This window comes from Glycine max, chromosome 9, assembly GCF_000004515.6.
Source record: "Glycine max cultivar Williams 82 chromosome 9, Glycine_max_v4.0, whole genome shotgun sequence".
In the NCBI taxonomy this organism is placed as follows: Eukaryota; Viridiplantae; Streptophyta; class Magnoliopsida; order Fabales; family Fabaceae; genus Glycine; species Glycine max.
In genome coordinates this window covers 43471407-43493374 of record NC_038245.2, presented here as the reverse complement: position 1 = coordinate 43493374, position 21968 = coordinate 43471407, and the positions used below count along the sequence as shown (strand labels likewise).

The 21968-nt window shown below is 32.1% G+C and overlaps 1 protein-coding gene and 1 long non-coding RNA gene across 4 annotated transcripts; one reads left to right on the top strand and one right to left on the bottom strand.

Moving 5' to 3' along the window:
- The first annotated feature begins 864 nt into the window (after nt 1-864).
- LOC100779309 (uncharacterized) lies at nt 865-7060 on the top strand. Its single transcript, XR_005886397.1, has 3 exons — nt 865-1071; nt 1911-3884; nt 6757-7060. It is a non-coding gene; the product is annotated as an uncharacterized lncRNA (long non-coding RNA).
- LOC100778427 (MADS-box transcription factor 23) lies at nt 1726-18284 on the bottom strand. Of its 3 annotated transcripts, none has more exons than XM_041005066.1 (8): nt 18118-18284; nt 17814-18026; nt 6257-6335; nt 4001-4053; nt 2642-2741; nt 2480-2521; nt 2357-2398; nt 1726-2233 (listed from the first exon to the last, which is right to left on the bottom strand). In XM_041005066.1, exons 2-8 carry the CDS (start codon nt 17993-17995, stop codon nt 2075-2077), a joined length of 657 nt encoding a protein of 218 aa, XP_040861000.1. In that variant the 5' UTR covers nt 17996-18026; nt 18118-18284; the 3' UTR covers nt 1726-2074. The 3 variants fall into 3 exon arrangements, with proteins under 3 accessions (XP_040861000.1, XP_006587584.1, XP_003534252.1); XM_006587521.3 differs by having other exon boundaries at nt 4001-4062; nt 17814-18013; nt 18118-18283; XM_003534204.4 differs by having other exon boundaries at nt 4001-4062; nt 18118-18282.
- Between the last annotated feature and the right edge of the window lie 3684 nt (nt 18285-21968).

Genomic DNA, 21968 nt, shown 5'->3' with positions numbered 1-21968 from the left:
ACAACTCCGCGAAATTCTACCAATATCAAAGATAAGGCCATAAATTTATTTGGTATTGACATGTTCCATGGTTAAAACCTTTTGCACTTGACTTTCAAAAACTTCAAAAAAGTACCCATTTTTAGTATCCAAAGAAAAGAAATTTGAGGCCATATTCCTCTAGAGGTTGTTAAAAAGAATTACCAAAAAAAGAATCAAAATATTATTAAAATAACATGTTTCACACGTGACACATTTTATGGGTCATTCCTGTCACATAATTATTAGTCATCTTAACAAAGAAGATTAATAAAGTTAACATTAAGGACTAATTTCATATCATTATGCAAAAAAAAAAAATCACAAATTTTAAAATATAAGAAGCTATAATTGATTTTAAGTGGAGCCAAAAACACATTATTTTATCCATATGTAGCACATGTATTCATTACCATGACAATTGCCCGAACCAGAACAGGAAAACTGGTCTACATTGGACTCTTTCATATATGTACTTGGACTTATTTAAAAAATGGTAAGGAAAAAGTCCTGAATACACAACTTTTCCAATAGAAGAAAATTTTATCCCTTTTAGTGAGTGAATTTCAATCCCTCACGACCTACAAATAGTTCTGGAACACTAACTTCCATAAACCAAGATATGGGTAACGTATTAATCAATCAATGGCCGACAATTATAAGGTAACCTGTTTGGTGTGGAATTTATACACTTGGATGACAGGTGTAGTTAGCAACGTTTTTTTTTGTTATCATATGTTATTATCATAAATATTTTATTATTTTTGTGAGATTTTCTTTTCCAATGATGTTTTTTTCATCTACCATAATTTGTTAGTGCTAGGAACTTATCTCACTTGGGGTTGGACCACCTGTTTCAATGATTAATTAATTAAAAGCGATAGAAAAGATACTTTGTTCCTCTCTCGCGCCTTCCTTAGATATTCTGTTCTCTTCCCTTCACTGTGCAAGTACCATCAATTAACAGCCAGCCATTTCTTCTTCTTCTTCTTCTTTAACCTTATTTACGTGAGTATTCAACACTCAACATGCCCTGTGCTTCGGTGCAGAGAGGTATTATTGTATATATATGTTCGTTCCGTTTTTATTTCTTAAACATCTCTGTTAATTACTTCCATGAAATGCTGTTGCATAGTATTTTCCGCGGTGATGATCTGATTGATATAATTCTAACACGCGCTAACTGTTGTGTGAAGCTAGAAAAGTAACAGTTGCAGTTGTATGCAACAAAATTGTATTTGCATATAATCTCACACGTACACGCTGCTCCATCAACTAAGTCACGCCTTCTTGATCAGCGTTACTAGTGTAAAAGAAAATACTAATGAACTTTTATATATAAGAGCATAGTTATTTTTCACTAGAGACAATTTTGCTCAGGAAGATCACCTATGACCGATAAAGCTCTTCTTAGAGAAAGACTTAAACTAGAGATTAGTAGTTAAGTTGGAATATTTTCATAATAACAATTGATCTACATGATTGGCGGTAAAACAATAATTGGCTTAACATGAGAGTTTTGCACCTTTTTAAAAATAAAAAAGGACTGAACAAAAACTGGTAGAATCACCTCATAGTTGCAAACGTTTAATTTGTTGTTTTTAATATTCAAGGGGTTCCCTACAGGAAGATATTGAAAATAGGTGCTTCTAGAGCTGACACGTGATTTAAATTTTTCTACATTAACCATGATTTAACTATTCCTTCAACAGAGAAGAATTTGTGTTGGATATATCTCATATAGTTTATAGTTTATGTCAAAGGAATAGTTAGTTACAGAAGGAAAATTTTATGTCCATGCTGTGTTATTCAAGATTTTTTTTTTCCATATGCAGTTTTACAAGCAGATATCATTTTACTGATTAGATTTTATATAACCAATACAATATCAGGAAGTGCATTGTTCTCTGCTGGCATTCTCTGAGTGAAGTGAGTAATATTTATCCCCAAGAACTCTTCACTTCTTTGGATGTGTATGATTATTATGCTGCAATATCATTATGACTTTCTTTTCCAAATGTAATACTAAAATATTAGACCAAATTAGACGTGACCTTCATTTTGTGGCAGTGTCCAATGTCTCACAAACTTCTTGTTCAGGCTGGCATAACTGAAGTTGGACCAATTCTTGTGGATTCCCTCCTACATGCATACCATATGAAAGTGGAATAAATGCATTTCTGCTTGTTGTGGCCATATCTGTTGTACCAAAGACCTGGGACATCAAGCTTCATTGTTAAGCAATTGTGCTTTCTTTTGTTGCACTTCATGGCCTAAGTGAATATAAGTCTATTGTTGCATAGTTGTGTTGTGTGTGTTCTTGGTGATTGAGGTTTACCTTCTTGTAAAGTTCCACATTTTCCTGGAAGATAAGGTTTCCCTGTATGTGAAAATATAAAGATCAGTCAGTGTCATAAAATGTTTTAGAGGAAAATTAGCAAAGGTTATTTCTCAGAAAGACCTTTCGGTTCAGCTCTTGGATTTCATCTTTCAGAATTTGTTCCTGCAGAATTTGATTAAACTTGTTAATTGTTTCTAGCGTTCAGTTTGTCCTTAATGAGATTAATCAAGCAAGCACATTTATTTCCATTCCTTCTCAGTGTGAATCTGAAAAGCACTTGACCTTTTTCATGCGGACACCTTGGAGACTCAGTTCCAGTTGATTCTCTAGATCTTGTAGGTTTCTGACAGTTAGACCATATAGCTGTTCTCCCATCAATTGCCTGCGTCCTCAAAATGTTAGTGGTCTTATGCATAGAACCTAATGAGATACAGAATCCATTCTCTTTATGTAGTCACCATTATTTGCTTAAAGGGAAAATATTTTTTTTTTCATTTTACTGTTTTGGAGTGTATTGCATGGTGTATTAGAGTAGTGTTTGATTGATGCGGAGCTCCATGATAGAATATTTATTCTACTGAATTGTTTACATAATGCTAGGATTGGCATGTTAATACTAGGATTCACGTGTGATGTTTTCCTTTTCTTTTTCTTTATTTAATTCAGAAAAAAAAAGTAAAGGAAGAAGAGTCATTACTTCTATCAAAACCTTCTTTATGGATGGTACCTGTTGGGACATAGTATTAATGTTTCTTGTAAGTAGTCTAAGATGGAGGTAAATGAATGCTGCTTCTGCATGGACTATTTTTCATGCTATTCTGGAAAAGGTAAAAACTACTTGTGTGAGTAATTTAGAGCAAGGCAATATTTTCTGTAAAATTTAAATATTTAAGTCTATGTTTCTTCCAAGTAGGCTATGCAAGATGATGCTTTATTTTGTAGGAAGAGTCTGTATTTTTATATCTTGGATCTTCTTGTGAACCATAAACTCACTGATACAGTACTAGAGGATTTCAATCAGCAGGTCCACACTTCTATAATTCAATCTCACTTCTATAAGTTTTACTTAATATAGAAGTGATATTCTGCTGTATGTCTTTCCTTTTACTGTTTGTCTTCACTTTTTGAAAAAATGAAATTTAGGTTTCCCTTTTATATTTGATATATTTATGTTGATATAATTGGGGGGTAACAAACACAGGTGGATACTTAATGGTATTGTATGGGATTAGCCATTGCATTGTTTTTCGGTTCCAAGGGTTCTATCAATGTAGCCGAAATATGAAACGAGTATGATAGTTGTTTAATATATAGGATGTCTTAGTTTGTAACTTTGGATTTGTTTTTGCTTCATGGTTTCTTGATCTAATTTTTAGTTTTTCTGCAAATTCAATTGGAGGATGATTTCTGTCGGCAAGAATTAGGATGCTATTTCTATAAAATATCAACAATATATCATGAACATTTTGTTGGATTGAATGAAGCATGCTATGAGCCTATGACACAGACAATCTACTATAGTACGGTAATATCTTCTTGTCTGACACTGAAGTGTTTCCCAAATAGTACCTGTTTTATTTACTTCTGTAGAATAATAAAAGAATTTGCTCAATAAATCAGAATTTAGCAGAAAGTTTGTACCGGTGGTTTTCTTGTAGATTCTGTAGTTGCTGCGTTAGAATTTCTGCCTCCCTCTGCCAAAACTAGCAATTATCAAGTAAAATGATGTAAGTAAAGAGTAACACAGAGGAAAAAGAAATGCAAAGGGATTTTTTTTTTAAAATCATTTTGACTTAGATCCTATTTGAATGTTTCAACACGACCCACAGTAGGATATGAGATCATTATGGTGTATTTAGGAGCAGATTATCATATTTATACTAATAAGTATATCCAGATGCAATTTTTTTTTTTTGTGTTTGTGTTTATATTAGAATTATAGAGTCAGTATGCTGTTTCCTTTTAGAAACAAATGAGAGCCACTACAGAGAATAGTATAGATTACTCTCTTTCATCTCTTTTCATTCCTCACACTTTCATCCATTTTCATTCATCTATACCAAACCCATTGTAAAAGTTTGATAGGTGCTGCATTTAAAGTCAAATCAAAATTCAATCCCTAAGAAATAAGGTTGTTGTCTTAAATAGAGAAAAGTAGGACAGTAATATCCACTCCAGGAAAAACATAAAATTCCTAATCTTGAATAGTTCCCCAAAATTAACAATCATAGTTAGCATAAAAAATTAAAAATCTAATTCCAACATAAAACTTTAAAAAGCCTTGTTATTCATTAACTCCCTTTAGGTCGTTGTGGTGGACCAGCAGTGACTCACTGGGGGTATTCATTTCCTTTTTCCTCTAGTTTGGAGGAAATAAAATCCTTAGCATTTGAAAGGGAGTAAGGGATGAATGTCCTTCTAAACCTTCCTCTGTTTCAGATTCTGTCTCCTATTCATCCTCACCCATCTCCTCAGCCTTCTCCTTTCATCCCAAACAGGTTCATAAGGACCATTTTAGAAAATAAATGGTTTCAATACAGAGTTAAATGCTAGCAACTTGTGTTTCCCTTTAGAAAATACATGCTTAATTTCATGTGATGAGATTTATATAATTAGTATTGAAGATAAGTAAATTCATTAGGTTGAAAACTTTGGATGCGCTATTGATATCAGTAACCAAAATATGTGGCAATAGTTCAGCATTGTGACTCAACAAAAATAAACTTTAATATTACGTTACTTATATATGCCATCTCTACTCACAAATATTGTAGATTACTGAGAATACTGTTTGGCTTAATGCTTGAATATATTCTAGCGATACTATTCAGTCAAAAGAAGCAAACTTTTTTTCTTTCTAAATAGAGTTATGTTCAAATGGTAGTAGTTTATACCATTAAAACAATAGTTTGTTTGATTTGGCTAATCAGGATTTTACAATATCAATTGTTACAAAAATAAATGTGATGTTAACCCTGATTAAAGTTGGATTTTAAGTTAGGAGAAATCATGTTTGATCCTTGCTTACATTTGTCTAACACAGGCAGTTTATATGCTGCATTCTGCTGCTATTTTGAATTTGTAAGATATGAATGACATTATAGAAATACAAACACTTTGTTGATGATTCTGGAAGACATGTTTCATGTGTGCATTCTAGCCCCAGGAATTAATTCTAGTAGACAAAAAAGGGGTTGAAAAGTCGGCTTAATTGCGGTCACTCCAACTTGCTTTAGTTGTGGCTTCTTTGGAGGCTGTCTTAATTACAGCACCCTTGCCTCAAGGGTGGTGGCTTAGTTTCATATCGATCAGAGGTATGACTTAAATAGAACTTATAAAACTTGGATAGTTCTCACCTCACAGGTTGGTTTTGTGGGATTTAGTTTAGCCTTAGACTCAAATACTAAGATGGTATTAGAGCGTATATATATATCTTAGATCTATAAGGGCCAGTTGCATTAGCCACACTTTAGGCCGGTAGTCTGTCTTAATTGTGGTTATCCCTAGCTTGTCTTAGTTGTGGTCTCTTTGGGGCTGCCTTAGTTGCAGCCTCTTAGTTGCCTCAAGGGTTGTCACTGTTCTCACTTCTCAGTTGCTGAAAGATGAGAAATTGACAAAATATATGATTATATCATCTAGGGGGGAGAGGGTTTTGATATCGCTCTTTGCCTATAAGAACAAAACCTTATACAGTTTTGTTTTAAGGTTCTGTGCAAAATTTGTCATATTGGACATAACTACGTGCTTAATGATACTATTAAATAAATACACGAGTAAGCAACACAAAAAATAATTAAACGATGATAGTTAGACTTCATGTACATTTTGCTTATAGCGGGTATTTATGGCTGATAAAAGATAAGGGACAATTCTGAAGAGTGGTTAACAGGAAGATACCTTGACTTCGGATTCTGGATTCATCTGATGGTGATGTTCTTCCTTGCATGTGTTATATCTCTCGATCAGTGATTTCATGCTGGGAACATAAAAAAGTCTTTTCATTTTTTTTGTTTTGATTTATGAAATTAAGAATTCAATTGATCAAGGAAAGCTGTATCTAGAGAAGACACAGTGAAAACACATAGCACATCATACCACCAAAAAGATATAGTATTTATGATCATTAGATTGGTTTCCTTGAGAAAATGTAAAATAATGTAATAAAGGTCGGGTACTGCCATCTAAAGACTCACTATTGAAACAACCTTATTGATAAGAGATTCATTACATTATGAAATTATTGTTTCAAATTTATAGCTCTCCATTATGCACTAATCGTGTTTCTACTTTCTAGTTTTACAAGTGCCGAATTGCTGGCTCCAATTCAATGTTCGTGTGGTTCTACTTGCATGTGGTTAATATACTTTTTTTTATCCTCTTGTTTTGCCCTTTGACAGGGTGGAAATCAAACCAACCTTACTCAAAGGCTATATTATGGATTCTGCTACATTGTGAAGGACCGGTAGTTAAACCCCTCGTGTATGAACTTGATAGCTCAATCGGTAAAGAAATGGGGCATGACTTAGAGTAGGACTTATACTGGTCCTAGCAAAGTAGTCAAGTATTCAAGATAGTTGTTTTTCAGTGATTACTCTGTGTTTGACTTCTTCACAAATAAACTATAATTTTATTTTATTTTATATATATTTTTCAAGTGACCTATTGACTTCTTCAATATATAAAATATTTGCACACTATTGATATGTTTGGTTCTTTTATCTTATTCTTTTCTTTTTTTGCTTAGATTTGGATTAACTTTTAGATTATGGCCTGTCCCTGGGGAGCTTTTCAATTTTTTGTAAGTCTACCATTAAAAAATTTCTAAGGTATGAATGTTAATTTCCATAAAGTTTATAGGTATTTATGAAAAATGAGATTTTAAAAAAAAAAAATAAAGGTTAAACTATAATTTTGGTTCTCTTTTGATTCTTTATCTGTAATTTTAATCTTTCTATTATTTTTTGTGACTTTAGTCCCAAAATTAAGAGAATCAGACAAAATTTTTAAAATTTAGAGATTAAAATCACAGAAAAAAAATAAGAGACCATGATCGGTGATAATCAGTAATTAAAAGGAATCAAAATTATAATTTAATAAAAAATAATATATATATATATATATATATATATATATATATATATCTAATATTTAATTTTAATATATTTAAATGAGTTCTTTTGGGAAAATTTATCAACTAATTGTTAATTTTACAAAAGGATATGTACTTATCCTACCTCTACAGAAAAAGGGTACAAACAAGATATGTAACATTTTGTGGCAAAAAGCACATGACGAATATTTATTATAAGTAGCATGATTAACAACCGAGTTATTGGTTTGGAAACACATTAGTTTCAAGGAACACTGGTGAACATGAAGATATCAAAGACGATAATTAACATTTTATGGAGTAAAACATTATCGATAGGTTTCAATCCTATATGCATCCCCAAGAAATATTATAGTAATTTGGCATTAATTTAATGTTTGAATAATTCAATTATTTTCTATGCTACAAAGAAAGTCAATTTATTTTTAGGTTGGCCTCGATCGTGCCAATTATTGGTGGGTATTCTAGAGGTGGTATATAGGTCTCTAACATTCAAGAAACTATAGCATATGGTGGGTTATAGATACCACAAAGTTATTTAATTAACAAAATAGAACAAGGGAATTAATTTAAAGTCTGAATAATTCTCAATTGAATCAATGAATTCTCTACTAAACAAGGAAAGTAATTTAATTATAGTCTGAATAATTCTCTATTAAATAACAGAGAATTACTCAACATCCCATCCTGCAATAATGTGTTCTTGAGCTCTCAATGCTTGTCTAAACTTCTGAAATCTTGCTTTTTATACTAAAAGCGCAGAAAATTATACCAACAACAATTTTTTATTAGTTGATAAAGTATTTTTTTTATACTAATAGTGCAGAAAAAATGAGCTCATTTAAACATACGAAATGAAATAAATTCGATTCACAAGCAACACATTATATCTTCTCTTATATATTAAGCTATATGTTTTATGGAATGCATACAAAAGAAGTATCTTTTTGCATTTTTTGAAATTATTAGTTACTTTTTTATCTTAAGTTATACTAAGGATCATTTTATTTTGGTTTGTATTGAAATTGACCCGTTTTTAAGGAGGAGTACTAACTAAAATATACTATCAATTATAGATAAAAGAAAACATTGAAGTTAGGGATTCCCTTCTTGTCTAGTTACAAATGAAATCCAGACCCAAAGGTTTGTTCATGTATGAGATGAATTCTGATTGCCAATTAAGTCATATATATATATATATATTAATGATATCATGATGAAATAACACGAGATAACAAAATTTATGTAAAATTATGTGTAATTATTATATTATCTCGTATTATTAGTTTGTGATCATGTAAATTAATTTATTTTTAGTCTAGATGTAATCTTAGGAATTTTATTTGGATAATCAATCTGTATAGCTCAATCTTAGGAGATTTTGTTATAACTCTCTTGTATATATTTATGCCTTGGCAAAGCATAAAATACAGAGCAAAATTATTTTGTCATAGAATCCTTTATGGTATCAAAGCCAACAGGTTCTGTTTGAAATTTGGTTACAATGAGTCATCATGAATAGGAGGCTCCTAAGAATGCGTCTCATAAACAAGAAGAACATAAGATGGTGAAGAAGACTTCATCACCGTATGAATTGATTTCCAACGACAATCCGGGAACTAGACGAGGAAAAGGAGGAACAATGCGTACAAATGTTGTGCACAATGATGAAACAAGTGCAGACACCAGGATCTCAGAAGGAGACAGTTCAGGTTTGACTGGGCTTACTACAGAGTAATGACAGACACTGGTAGAATTACTAAATGCTCAGAAAACAAACTCTAATGACAAGATGACAGGTGAACGTGATACCAATACTTGGATAATTGACACAAGGGCTTCCAATCACATGACTAGAAATCTAAATCATATGCATGAACTACAAGATATTCAAAGTTGTCCAATTGGACTTCCTAATGAACAACATACAACAGCGATTAAAGAAGGAAGCGTGGTGCTAGATGGAGGCTTAAAACTTACTAATGTTCTCTATGTGCCTAAATTGAATTACAATTTGATATCTGTTTCACAGATGATAGATGAATTGAAATGTGTTATTCAATTCACTGATAAGTTATGTGTTGTGCAAGACCGTATTTCGAGGGCGCTGATTGGAGCAGGTGAACAAAGGGATGGTGATAACTGCTAAATAATTGTATTTTGATAGTAGAAAATTAGTCAAATATTGGCCTGAAATTAATTATTTAGCAGTTATTTGTGATTAAAAGTTAGAAAATTAATTAAATTGAATTTTTGGTTGTAGGTGTAACAAGCAAAAAGGGCAAAAAAATTGAAGAAAAGAAGAAAATTTGAAGAAGGCCCAGTCCAATACGCGCGCTCAGCGCGCGTCACGGGCTAAGCGGGCCAGGAAGTACACTCGCTAAGCGCGGGGTGTCGCGCTAAGCGCGTCTACGAAGGCCCAAAGCCTACTTCAGCAGCTATAAATAGAAAGCCAGTCCAAGGGACAGGGGACACCACCACAGAACCCCCTCTCCTAGGGGTTTCATTTACTCCCTTTCTTTCACCCCCTTCTCATTGTAAAGCCCTCATGACTATGAGTGGCTAAACCCCCTAACTAGGGCATGGCAGGCCTAAAAAGCCAATGATGTATGGAGCATTTCAAGAATTATCAATAAAAAGAAGATTTCCTTCCAGGTTCTTTTATTTACCGTTCTTTCTTTTTACATCTTGTATCTCGGAACTTACTTTCTGTTAGGGTTTAGTCCACTCGGGAGAGGGTAAAGCCTAATTAGGGGTAAGGAATGAATACTTGAATCTGTTTTAAGGGTTAGGCCACTCGGGAGAGGGTAACGCTTAAGAGAACACTAAAAGGAGGAAATTATCGGGTTATCTTTTAGAGGGTTTTTCCTTCCAATTTCTTTTATCTGTTTTTCTTTCTTGCTTATTCTGCATCTCGGACTTTGTTTTCTGTTAGTCTTTAGGCCACTCGGGAGAGGGTAAAGCGTAATTAGGGATAAGGAATGAATGCGTGAATCGATTTTAAGGGTTATGCCACTCGGGAGAGGGTAACACTTAATAGAACAATAAAAGAAAGAAATCATTGGGTTAGCATGACTTAATGCCTCAATGCCCATACTTTAGCAAACATCCAGAATTAGTTCACTGGTATTGATAACAGACAAATCCTAAATCCATATATCTAGGCTGATTAGACTTGTCAAGTTTTAGCGATTTTAATATATAGATTGTATTCCTTATTTTTCTATTGTTGGTTTTTCTTAGAAGTAGTTATTCCTTATTTTACTATTGGGTTTTATTAGGAGTAAGTAGTTAGGCTTAGTAGATTTAGACTTTATTTGAATTTCATAGAATTAGTTATCTTTGTCGCAATTTAAATATTTTATCTTCTATTTTGATCTTTCAATCTTTTATCTTTTTCTTTTATCTTCTAATTTTATCTTTAAATATCTTATCTTTTCTTTTATCTTTAAATATCTTATCTTTTCTTTACCTTATCTTCTATCTTTCTTTATCTTTTATTTTAAATTTTTATCTCTTGCTTTTAAATTGGATTTGCATTAATCTAAGTACAAACAAAGTCTCTGTGGATTCGACACTCGGACTTCCGAGAACTTTACTACTTGTGACGATTTGGTACACTTACCAACGAGTTAACAGATGGGCTCTATTTCCTTAGAGGGGTTCGAAATGTGAGAGCTTACAAAACTGATGGTTTGCATTCCATGGACTTGTGGCACAAACGGTTGGGACATCTTTCCTTGAAGATCACCCAATTGATTCCTGAAGCTAGAAAACACAAAAGATAGAAATATAGTGAATAAAACATGTGAAGTCTATTTTAGAGCCAAACAGACTAAAGAGAAGTTTTGTTCCTTTGAGTGAACATAAAGCCAATAGTGCATTTGAATTAGTTCATTGTGATTTATGGGGACCATATAGAACTCCTTCTACTTGTGGTGCTTTTTATTTCCTAACAATAGTTGATGATTATTCACGTGTTGTATGGGTATACCTATTAGCTGATAAACAAAAAAGTATCGACAATGTTTCACAATTTTTTTGCTCTACTTGAGAGGTAGTTTCATAAGTCAAAATATTCAGAAGTGATAATGGAACGAAATTCACATGCATTAAAAGATATTTTCTTGATCATGGAATAATTTTTCAGAAATCTTGCATCGGAACACCCCAACAAAATGGGAAAGTGGAACGAAAATATAGACATATTTTGAATGTGCCTCGAGCACTGCGATTTCAAGGTAATCTTCCTATTAAGTTATAGGGAAAATGTATTTTAACTGTAGCATATTTGATTAATCGAACTTCTTCCACTGTTTTGAATGAGAAAACTCCATATGAGATGTTGTATGGGCAGCAACCTGCATATGAACATTTGAGAATATTTAGCTCCTTATGTTATGCCCATAATCAAAGAAGGAATTGTAATAAATTTGCAAGTAGGAGTAAAAAGTGTGTGTTTATTGGCTACCCATATGACAAGAAAGGGTGGAAGTTGTTTGACTTAGAAACAAAAGAGATTTTTGTCTCTCGAGATATTGAATTTGTTGAGACCAAGTATCCTTTTTCTATTGGTGTTACTACCAAAGAAGATGATGTTCCTCCTAAAAATTGGAACTGTGAAGAAATTGTTGGTGATGTGACTATGGTGTAGAAGAAACGGATCACACAAGAGGTACTGAAGAAAGTGGTGATATGACAATGAATGATAGAGGGGGTGAGCCAAATGTAGGGTTCGATGAACAAGGTGTTACTCTCCAAAATATGGACACACAAGATACAATGCTTCCATCTATATCACCAACCGATCCATTATTAGGTAAAGGACATAGAACCAAACAACCTTCTACTCGATTGCAAGATTATGTGACAAATACCACCAAAAGATTGAGCCCATCCAACTATTCACCCTCTCCAAAGGCAGATTCAGGTGCGCCCTATCCCATAACTGATTATGTGAATTATGACCATTTTTCTCTTGCACATCGTGCTTTTCTTGCATCCATTTCATAGGAAAATGAGTTTGTCACTTATACTGACACGGTGAAAGACAATCAGTGGGGAGATGCAATGAAAAGTGAGATACACGCCCTTGAGACCAATGGAACTTGGACAGTCACACAATTTCCTCTAGGAAAGAAATCACTTGGCTGCAAGTGGGTGTACAAAATAAAGCATAAAGCTGATGGAAGTGTAGAACGGTTCAAAGCACGGTTAATAATTCTTTGCAATCATCAAAAGGAAGGGATCAATTACATAGAGACTTTTACACCAGTTGTAAAAATGGTAACGGTCCGCACAGTGTTAGTCGTAACAGCCACACGAGCTTGGGAATTACATCAGATGGATGTGCACAATGTATTTTTACATGGGGACCTTGAGGAGGTTGTGTATAATGGCATGGTGTGTAAACTTAACAAGTCGTTATATGTACTCAAACAGGCGCCTCGTTGTTGGTTTACCAACTTGTCTGCTGCACTAAAACACTACGGATTTCGGCAATCTCTGTCTGATTATTCTCTTTTCGTCTTGCAAAGACCGGGGGTACATTTTGTTGTGTTAGTGTATGTTGATGACCTAATCATTTCGAGAGATAATCATGAAGCTATCACCGAATTTAAAGCCTATTTACACAATTACTTTCACATGAAAGACTTGGGGATCCTCAAATATTTCTTGGGTGTTGAAGTGGTGCGATCTTTCGCAGGCATCTTTCTTTGTCAATGCAAATATGTTTTGGACATTATAGCCAAAGCTGGACTTCTGGGAGCTAAGTCATCAAATGTGCCAATTGAACAGAATCATCATCTAACACTTGCCTTTTCCTCATCCTGATCAGTATAGGCGGTTAGTAGGTTGTCTCATTTAGCCTTGTTTTACCAGACCTGAGCTTTCATACTGTGTGCATGTGCTGTCTCAATTTATGCAGACACCTAAAGAGGCCCATTGGGAGACTGCTCTCCGTGTTGTTCGATACCTGAAAAGGAATCTAGGACAGAGTGTTTTGTTGCGTAAGGATTATGACCTGTAACTATCTGGTTGGTGTGACTTTGATTAGGCTGGATGTCTTTTAACTCGTAGGTCCCTTACCAAATGGTTTGTTCTACTTGGATCTTCTCCAATTTCATGGAAAACTAAAAAACAATAAATAGTATCTCGCTCTTCTGCTGAGGCTGAGTATTGATCCATGGCAGTTATAACAGGAGAATTGAAATTGTTAAAATGTCTTTTCCATAGTCTTGGTATCTTTCATTCTTGGCCTATGCAACTTCATTTTGACAGTCAAGCAGCACTTCATATTGTCAAGAACCCAATTTTTTCATGAGCACACCAAGCACATCGAAGTGGATTGCCACTTCATTCGTGACGAGTATCTCACTCGCAATATTGCACCTACTTATGTTCTTACACATGCACAATTAGCTAATATTTTTACTAAGGCTCTTGGTCCCACTCAATTCACCTCTTTGTCGTGCAAGTTGGGGATATGTAATTTACATGCTCCAACTTGAGGGAGGGGGGGGGGGTGACAATGATATAATGATGAGATAACAAAAGATAACAGAATCTGTGTAAAATTATGTGTAATTATTATATTATCTCGTGTTATTAACCTGTGATCATGTAAATCTATTTGTTTTTAGTTTAGACGTAATCTTATGAGTTTTATTTGAAGAATCAATCTGTATAACTCAATCTTAAGAGATTTTACTGTAACTCTCTTGTATATATTTATGCCTTAGCAAAGTATGAATTACAGAACAAAATTATTCTGTCATAGAATCCTCTCTCTCTCTATATATATAGTATTCTTGCTTAATTAAGGTTTAAAGTTTTTTGGTAAAAGTTTTAAATTTCGAATAATAAAAAAAAATATAATAATGCATGTTCAGTTTAGTTTATTAAAAAAAAGTTTTCTTAAACTTTCAGTGAGGTTTCAAAAAACTAATAGCTTTTCCCCCTTAGTATTATGATTCTATGTTTTTTTTAGCTTTTTGTTTTCAAACGTGGATATATTTCATTAATATTTAACACTTTTACATCATTACATTTTGATACATTTATTAATACTTTATTCGAAATATGCTAATAAAGTTGGGATATATTAAATATAACTAACTAAAAATACTTGGTAACGGTTTGAACACAAGGAAAGGTGTCAAAAGAAAAATAATTAATGATGTTTAAAACAATTTTAAAAGCTTAAATATAGAGAATTGGTGATATAAATTTCTCCCTGCTGATAGAAAAAATGGGAAATGATTTGGTCTAAAAACTATGATAATTAGTTTCAATCAAAATTGAAGTGAAATGCAACCAATAATATTAACCTGATGATATATGATCTCCCTAACTAAAATTATTGTTTGAGCATTTAACGTTATGCTTTTTTATAATTAATTAACACGTTGCCTAAATAAGAAACATTGTTTAACTATTTTTATTAATAAAAAATGAACTTTCAAGGCCAAAAAAAGCGAAAAACAAGGGCACTTAATTTAAGCCCTTATTTTAATTAACCACATCCTTATCATTGAAGTGAATTTTTAAGTAAAGCCATTAAATCTATTTAACATTATAGAGCTTGAAAATTTAAAATAAACAACCCATTTAAGTATTTACATTATAGATGTTCTTAGTGGTCTAAACTAATATTTACTACTAAATTTTGTCATTAAAAGAAATTATTTTCTATCAAAATATTTTATAAAAAACACAAAATTTACTAAACCGTACTTGCTTTTTAAAAAAAATACTAAACCATACTTAATATTAAATTATAATCAGAAATGTCTTATGAAGAAATGATGCATTTTCAAATTTTATAAATTTACAAATTTATTCAACCTAAAAAATTCTGAATTTTTTTAACATTTCTATATATTCTTCCTTAAATCATTCCTTTAGACCTTTATGAGGAGCAGATAATCCACACGCAACACACACAATAATATTTAAATTTTCTTCAATGTTTGCTTGCATTCCTTTATACCTTTACGAGAAGCAGATAATTCACACACACACACACACAAAAGAAACAATTTTCAATTTTCTGCAAAGTTTCTTTAAAGGTTTTTTTTTATTGGATAAAATCGTTTGTACTTTCAATTTATTTTTAATAAAAACAAAACACAATTCAAACCTCCATTTTCTGTGTTTAATATTTATCTGCTATTTTCAAATGTTTAGCTCGACATTTATAATTTATCACATAAAGAAGCTCAATTTGTGTTTTTTCTAATATGAAATATTTTTAAGCCACTAATATGTAATAATAATAAGTATTACAAAGAAGAAAAAAACTAAAGAATATGTACAATCCACTTATACTATTTTTTTTTTCAGTTTGTTTGTGTTTTTAAAAGAATAAATATACCACCTTTTTTTCAATTGAAAAATATATGTTCAAATATTTTAAGATAATTTGATATTTTTTTAAAAAAAACTGAAATTAGAAAAAGGAAAACAGTTTCAATATTTTTTTAAGTAGAAAAGGCATTTTAGAAGAGAGAAAATTGTTATAAAAGGTTTTTTAAAATTTAAAATTTTATCCAACAAAACGAGTCCTTATTCTCCATGACGTTGTAGACTTTGGTTAAAAACCGGAGGGTTCAATGCATCTACTAGCATAATGTTCCTGTTTGAAACTCCAAGCAGAATGGGGGTTTATATTGATTATCATGATCTAATTAATACTAAGAAGCAATACAAGATTGAAAAGCACTCATTCCAACTTGGAAAAAAAAAATATAAAAAACAAGAATAATATAATGACAATCAAACCTATATACCGAATCAAAATTGCTTAGAAAGCTAGGTTTTAATTATATGATAATTAAGGTTGTCTACATCAAAACTAGTGGTGACAACACTTTATCCGATGCATGCATTTGCCAATGATAATGATCCTAAATGGAACTTGAATATTTGCTTTTGGGAAGGGACATACTCTAGCTAGCGATCAGTGTGCTGCTTGTACCTAACACATCAACATCCTGAATGATATTTGACATCGACTAATTAAAGGCATGATATCAGCTAAAATCATTTACATTGATAATGCCTAAAGTTATAGAAATATTAATGGAATCATTCATACCTTTATATATGTAACCTTCTAAAATTAGCAAAACTAGGTTGACAGGCATCAAAGATAATACGTTGAGATTTGGTGGCAGCACTACTGGCCAATGATTTGGTGGATAATACGTTTAGATTTCTTTTTCCTTTAATGGACATAAAAGTTCCACTTTAAATTTCTATTTTTCCACCTTAATATTTGCTGAAACTGCCTGTATATCATTATCTTAAACTCTTAAACCATATATCCATTGTCATATACAGAATTTCCCAATGTTTTGCTGAGTAAACCGTTGGATTGGTTATTTAATTACGACTCAAGAATATATAAATGTTCAATATAATATATATAGGTCATGCTAGACTAAGAAATTATTTCATATTAACCAATATAATATTATAGTTCTCTCTTCTCAGGGGCTCTCTGCCTTTGGATGAGAACACAGGAAGATTAGGCTCAGAGATATGATGGTGTACATATCCATTCATAAGCTTTTAAGGATAAGTTTAATGATACATAGTTGATCCTAAAAATATTATCAAAAACTAACAGCTGTTCTTTTTCATCATAGTTCAGCATAGTGCACACATTTATTCTGTTTCCAAGATGATACTCTCCCGGTATCCTACAAATTCTGACAGGTTAAATCCTGATTCATCAGCTTTATTACTATCTATTGTCAGAAACTTGAGAAAAGTGTTGCTAATAATTCATATGACTGGGCTGAAAAATATGAATATGCATGCTATTTTTTTTTATTATTAACAATAATCATAATCATTCACTGGCTTCAAAGTTTAATCACACTTAATACTCATCATTCTTTTCAGATAATATATTATGTGGGATCAAATCTAAGTGATCCTTTCTGACAAACTCATGTATAGTAATTATGCAAACATATAATTATCTAATTACTATAATTAATTACATGATTTCACATAGAAGATTCTCTTAGTATCGATCACATGCCTTGAACGTGATCTCTTTGAACTTGTAGCCATGCATATTTGTTGCATCATATTTTTCAAGAGTGAAATTTCTATGTAAGGTTAAGAATTAAAATACATGGGAATTTCAGTCAAATAGAGACGAAGAAAATTAAGGTTCAGATGACAGATAAACATACATGTTCGGACAAGATCTGTTCACATCATGAGCATATTTATATATCAGACTGTTATGGGACGTGTATATATATATATAAGCACATAAATATTCATGATATTATAGCAATTAATTAAAAATGATGATGATCAAACCTGGTGCTGGCATATTCATAAAGCTTTCCCGTGCTGGAGAATATGACAAGGCCAACTTGTGCGTCGCAGAGGATTGCTAGCTCTTTGGCTTTCTTGATCAATCCCTTTCTCCTCTTTGAGAAAGTCACTTGCCGGCTAGTGGAATTGTCGATCCTTTCAATCACAATCTTCCCCCTTCCCATATTCTTCCCCACTTCACACTAATTAGGGTTTCTGAAGTAATTAATCACATATATGCGTAAATAGAAAAGTGAATATATATATATATAATACACAAAGTTCAGTAAAGTTAATTATTTCTTACTTGGGTTTTTGGACGGTATTCAAGATGGTGCAAGAATAGTACTGTGGCGCTGCCTTTCCATTTATTTTTTGGGTGGCAAGTTGGGAGAGTTTTATAAGCAGAAAAAAGTTATGGTTGCTGAGTGAAAGTAGTATAAGCCGCTTGTGGTGGCAGTGGCCAGTGGGGCAGATTACTATGCGGGTTTGAATTAAAAAATTGGATCACTGATATAACCTGTGACTACAGTTTTGTATACTTTCTACAGTGAAGTATTCAAGGATAAATTGTATTACTTCAATAGTTTTGAGAATTTTTATGGCGCCGTCAGCCGTATAGGCCTCTGACACGTTAAAGGGTACATATATACTAAGTTACTAACCAGTTAATGGGATCTTTGTGATGTTTCGAATAAAAGCACGTTTAGATTTTTTTAAATAAAGTTTAAATTTTGTGGATGAAAAAATATATATTTTAGAAGAGAATGCATTGCAAATTATTATTTCAACTTTGAATTGAAATGTGTCAAAAATTAATATTACTAGTTATATAAACTTGCGAGTTGTGCAGACATAAATCCTTTTATTACAATTAGTAAATTAAATTAAAAATAATAATAAAGAGATAGTTATGATGCAAGATTTTTTATGACAAGAAAATTATAGAAGTGTGTTGTATATATCACTTGGTTTGACGTTGTTGGACAATGATGATTTGATGTTATTGAAGATGAGAGTTCTTTAATTCAGGAACAATATATTAAATAAAGGTATGTCAAACTCTAAATATGTAGAAAATAATTCAAACGACTTATGTTTTGGTTTAATTTTTTTAATTTGCTGACTTTTTTATTCGATAGTAAATTTGAGAGTCTATCGAATTTGTATCATGTGTAGTCTGTGTCTACTAAAAAAAAAGTTTACATACGAGTCAACTCACAGAATATAAGAGACTCATAAATTCGTAAGAGTTAACGAGTTAACTAAAAATTAAAGTCTAACAATCATGCATGTCCCCCAACTTAATCAAAAGATCCCAAACCGAAGCACGAGTGGTAGGAACAAATGAGGCATATATACTATTGAGTAGACTTGTTATGGAGGTCGACTTTTCTTATTTAGCCTGAGTTGAGACACCCGAACAACTTTGATGAATAAAGACCACTCTAAGAGTACCAATTTCAATAGCCACAATTGATACATGCACCTAACCCAGAATTACCAGAATAGAAGTAACACATGAACTTAAGCTATCAAATATCCAATTGCATCTAACCATGTGACCTCACACATAATACTTAACAAACCCAATGATTTTTCTTGCTAAGTCTGCATATACATATGATGACCTCTCTTAGGTACATCAACTTGGCTCATTCCTTACTAGCTCAAACACTTTTTGACTTGATTATCGAAGTCTATGTAGTTGTCATGATCACTACTATGATCTTCAATTAATTGTGGAACACTCGAATATCATGTGAGTCACAACTGTTATAGAAGTAATATTCATTTTAACTCTTAATTCAACTTTGCTTAATTAAAATAACATTTATGACTTGGGGAATTGTTATGGAGGTAATATTTATTTTAACTCTTAAATAAGTAATTCTTAATTAAAATAATATTAACTTGAGAGTAACTATTATGAAGGTTATATTAACTTTCCTTATTTATCCCAAGTTGAAACATTCAAATGACTTCAACGAATAAAAATTTCCTTAAGAGTACTGAGTTCAACAACTATAACCCATATCTACACTTAATGTTGCCAAACTCGCGATTTTACGTGAACTCGTAAGATTTTATTTAATATAAAAAATATATCAATATCCCTGCATATAAATCATAACTAAATATTTCAACCTAATTAAAATAAATCAAAATAATAAACTTTAACAATAATTCAATAAACTAACATAGTTCACACCCAATCAAATATAAATTCATATAACACAAAACATAAGTTCTTAAAATAAAAGCATTTAAAAAATATAGAAATAATTCAAATGTACATCAATTCTTTAATTAAATCATATCCAGTATTACCATTGTCACTATTATCTTTATCTCCATCATCTTCAAGTTCTTCCGAATTTGATCTGATTCTACCGAATTTACTCCGAATCTGTCAGAAAATGATCTTGTGTGCGATTTAGCTCTTTAGGGGCACACAGACTCATAAAATTGTACGATTTTTCGATTTAAAACTAGAGTTTAATAACCATGTCTACACCTAACATGAAATTATTGAAATAGATGTAACACATGAACTTAAGCAATCAAATACCCAAGCACATCTAACCATGTGATCACCTCACAAATGATACTTAACGAACCCAACAACTTCTTCCGCCAAATGCACCTAAATATATGACCCCTCTTAAGTGTACAAACAACTTGACTCATTCCTTATTTTTTCAAACATTTTTTGACTTGATTGCCAAAGTCTATATAGTTGCCACCACTATGATCTTTAATTGTGGAGCATTATAAACCACCATGCGAATCACCAGAATCTTTCTTCTCGTGAACATCACACAACAGGACACATCTCACACTCTGTATTTGCAAAGAGAGAAATTAGTTTATCACACTAGATTGGTCATTCCATTAGTTTATCGTACTAACTTGGTCAACTTGATGACATGTTAGGTCAATTAAGAATAATGATACACAAATAATCTTTTATTTTAAACATCCTATTAACACTTATTTTTTTCTTCTTTCTTCCTATCACATCATAAATGGTATGTCATAACTATCATTTTTTCTTTTTTTTTTTCTCTCTAGGTGTTGATAGCACATTGAGTGTCTATCAAACATTTTCCACCAATCAAAATTGATACCATTAGTAAAAACTAACGAAAAGATCAATTTAAGTACTAAAAGGAGTCTTAAACTCAAAGAATCAAGTTAAATCCTAAAACATAAATAATTAAAAAACTAAAATTATAATTTAACCTAACTTATATAAGAAAGTCTTCTTAGTTCTTAGGCAGGAATATGCAGTAGCAGAACTAGTAGTATAATAATAAAAAAAAAACTGCCAGTTCAAGTGACTGAGCGAACTAACACACACATACGAAACAGTTCATAGAACATTATTCGCCAATCGAGGGAAGCCTTCGCACGCGAGTGTCGAGCTCAGACCAAGGGTGAGCAAAATCGTACCATTGTTTGCGCGACCCGTAAATGGTTGAGTCACAAGCTGGGACATCCCCACGCGCTACTATACTTAGAAACATACTTCATGGTTTTTAGGTCCCTAGTAACTTTAAAACGGTTCAAAAATACTCGATTTGGCTACAGTATAGTACAATTTGTAGTGCTTAAAGTGACCAGGTAAAGTGCAAATGGTCTTAAAGCTTGGTCTTTGTCTCCAAATATATCCATCTTTCGATATATAGATATGTTGAACCCACGTGAACAGTGAACACGATTTCATTCACCAATAAGATTCGATCTGGCCGGATTTTTTAAGATGGCATCGATTAATTAAAGTAACGTGTACTACGGGATCGATTAGCGCAAGTTGAGTGCTCTTATTAAGGAATTTAGCCAAGTGTCAATGATCAGCTATGTGTACGGAATCCAATTAGCAAGATAGTAGACTTTAACTCCATGTTTAAAAATTATTCCAGCTTTGGAAAATGCTGCTTTTACTGGTCATCGTGCCAATTTGTAAGTACTTCTTTTTGTGAAGAAATTAGCGGCATGTAATCAGTGAAGCACATGAAACTTAATCTTTATAAGTGCGTCTTGTTAACTTGTATTTTTAGGATAGTAGTTAAAAAATTAAAAAAATATATATTTATTATAAAAATTACAGTATAATATAAAAAATTATAGATAATATAATTTTACATATTTTAA

Coding starts and splice junctions, on each gene's coding strand:
- LOC100778427 (XM_006587521.3), bottom strand. CDS start 17,995: ATGGGAAGGGGGAAGATTGTGATTGAAAGGATCGACAATTCCACTAGC. Junction 2,742..4,000: donor AATCTACAAGAAAACCACCG/GTACAAACTTTC, acceptor TTGAGGACGCAG/GCAATTGATGGGAGAACAGC. Junction 2,522..2,641: donor AAGGTGTCCGCATGAAAAAG/GTCAAGTGCTTT, acceptor CAAATTCTGCAG/GAACAAATTCTGAAAGATGA.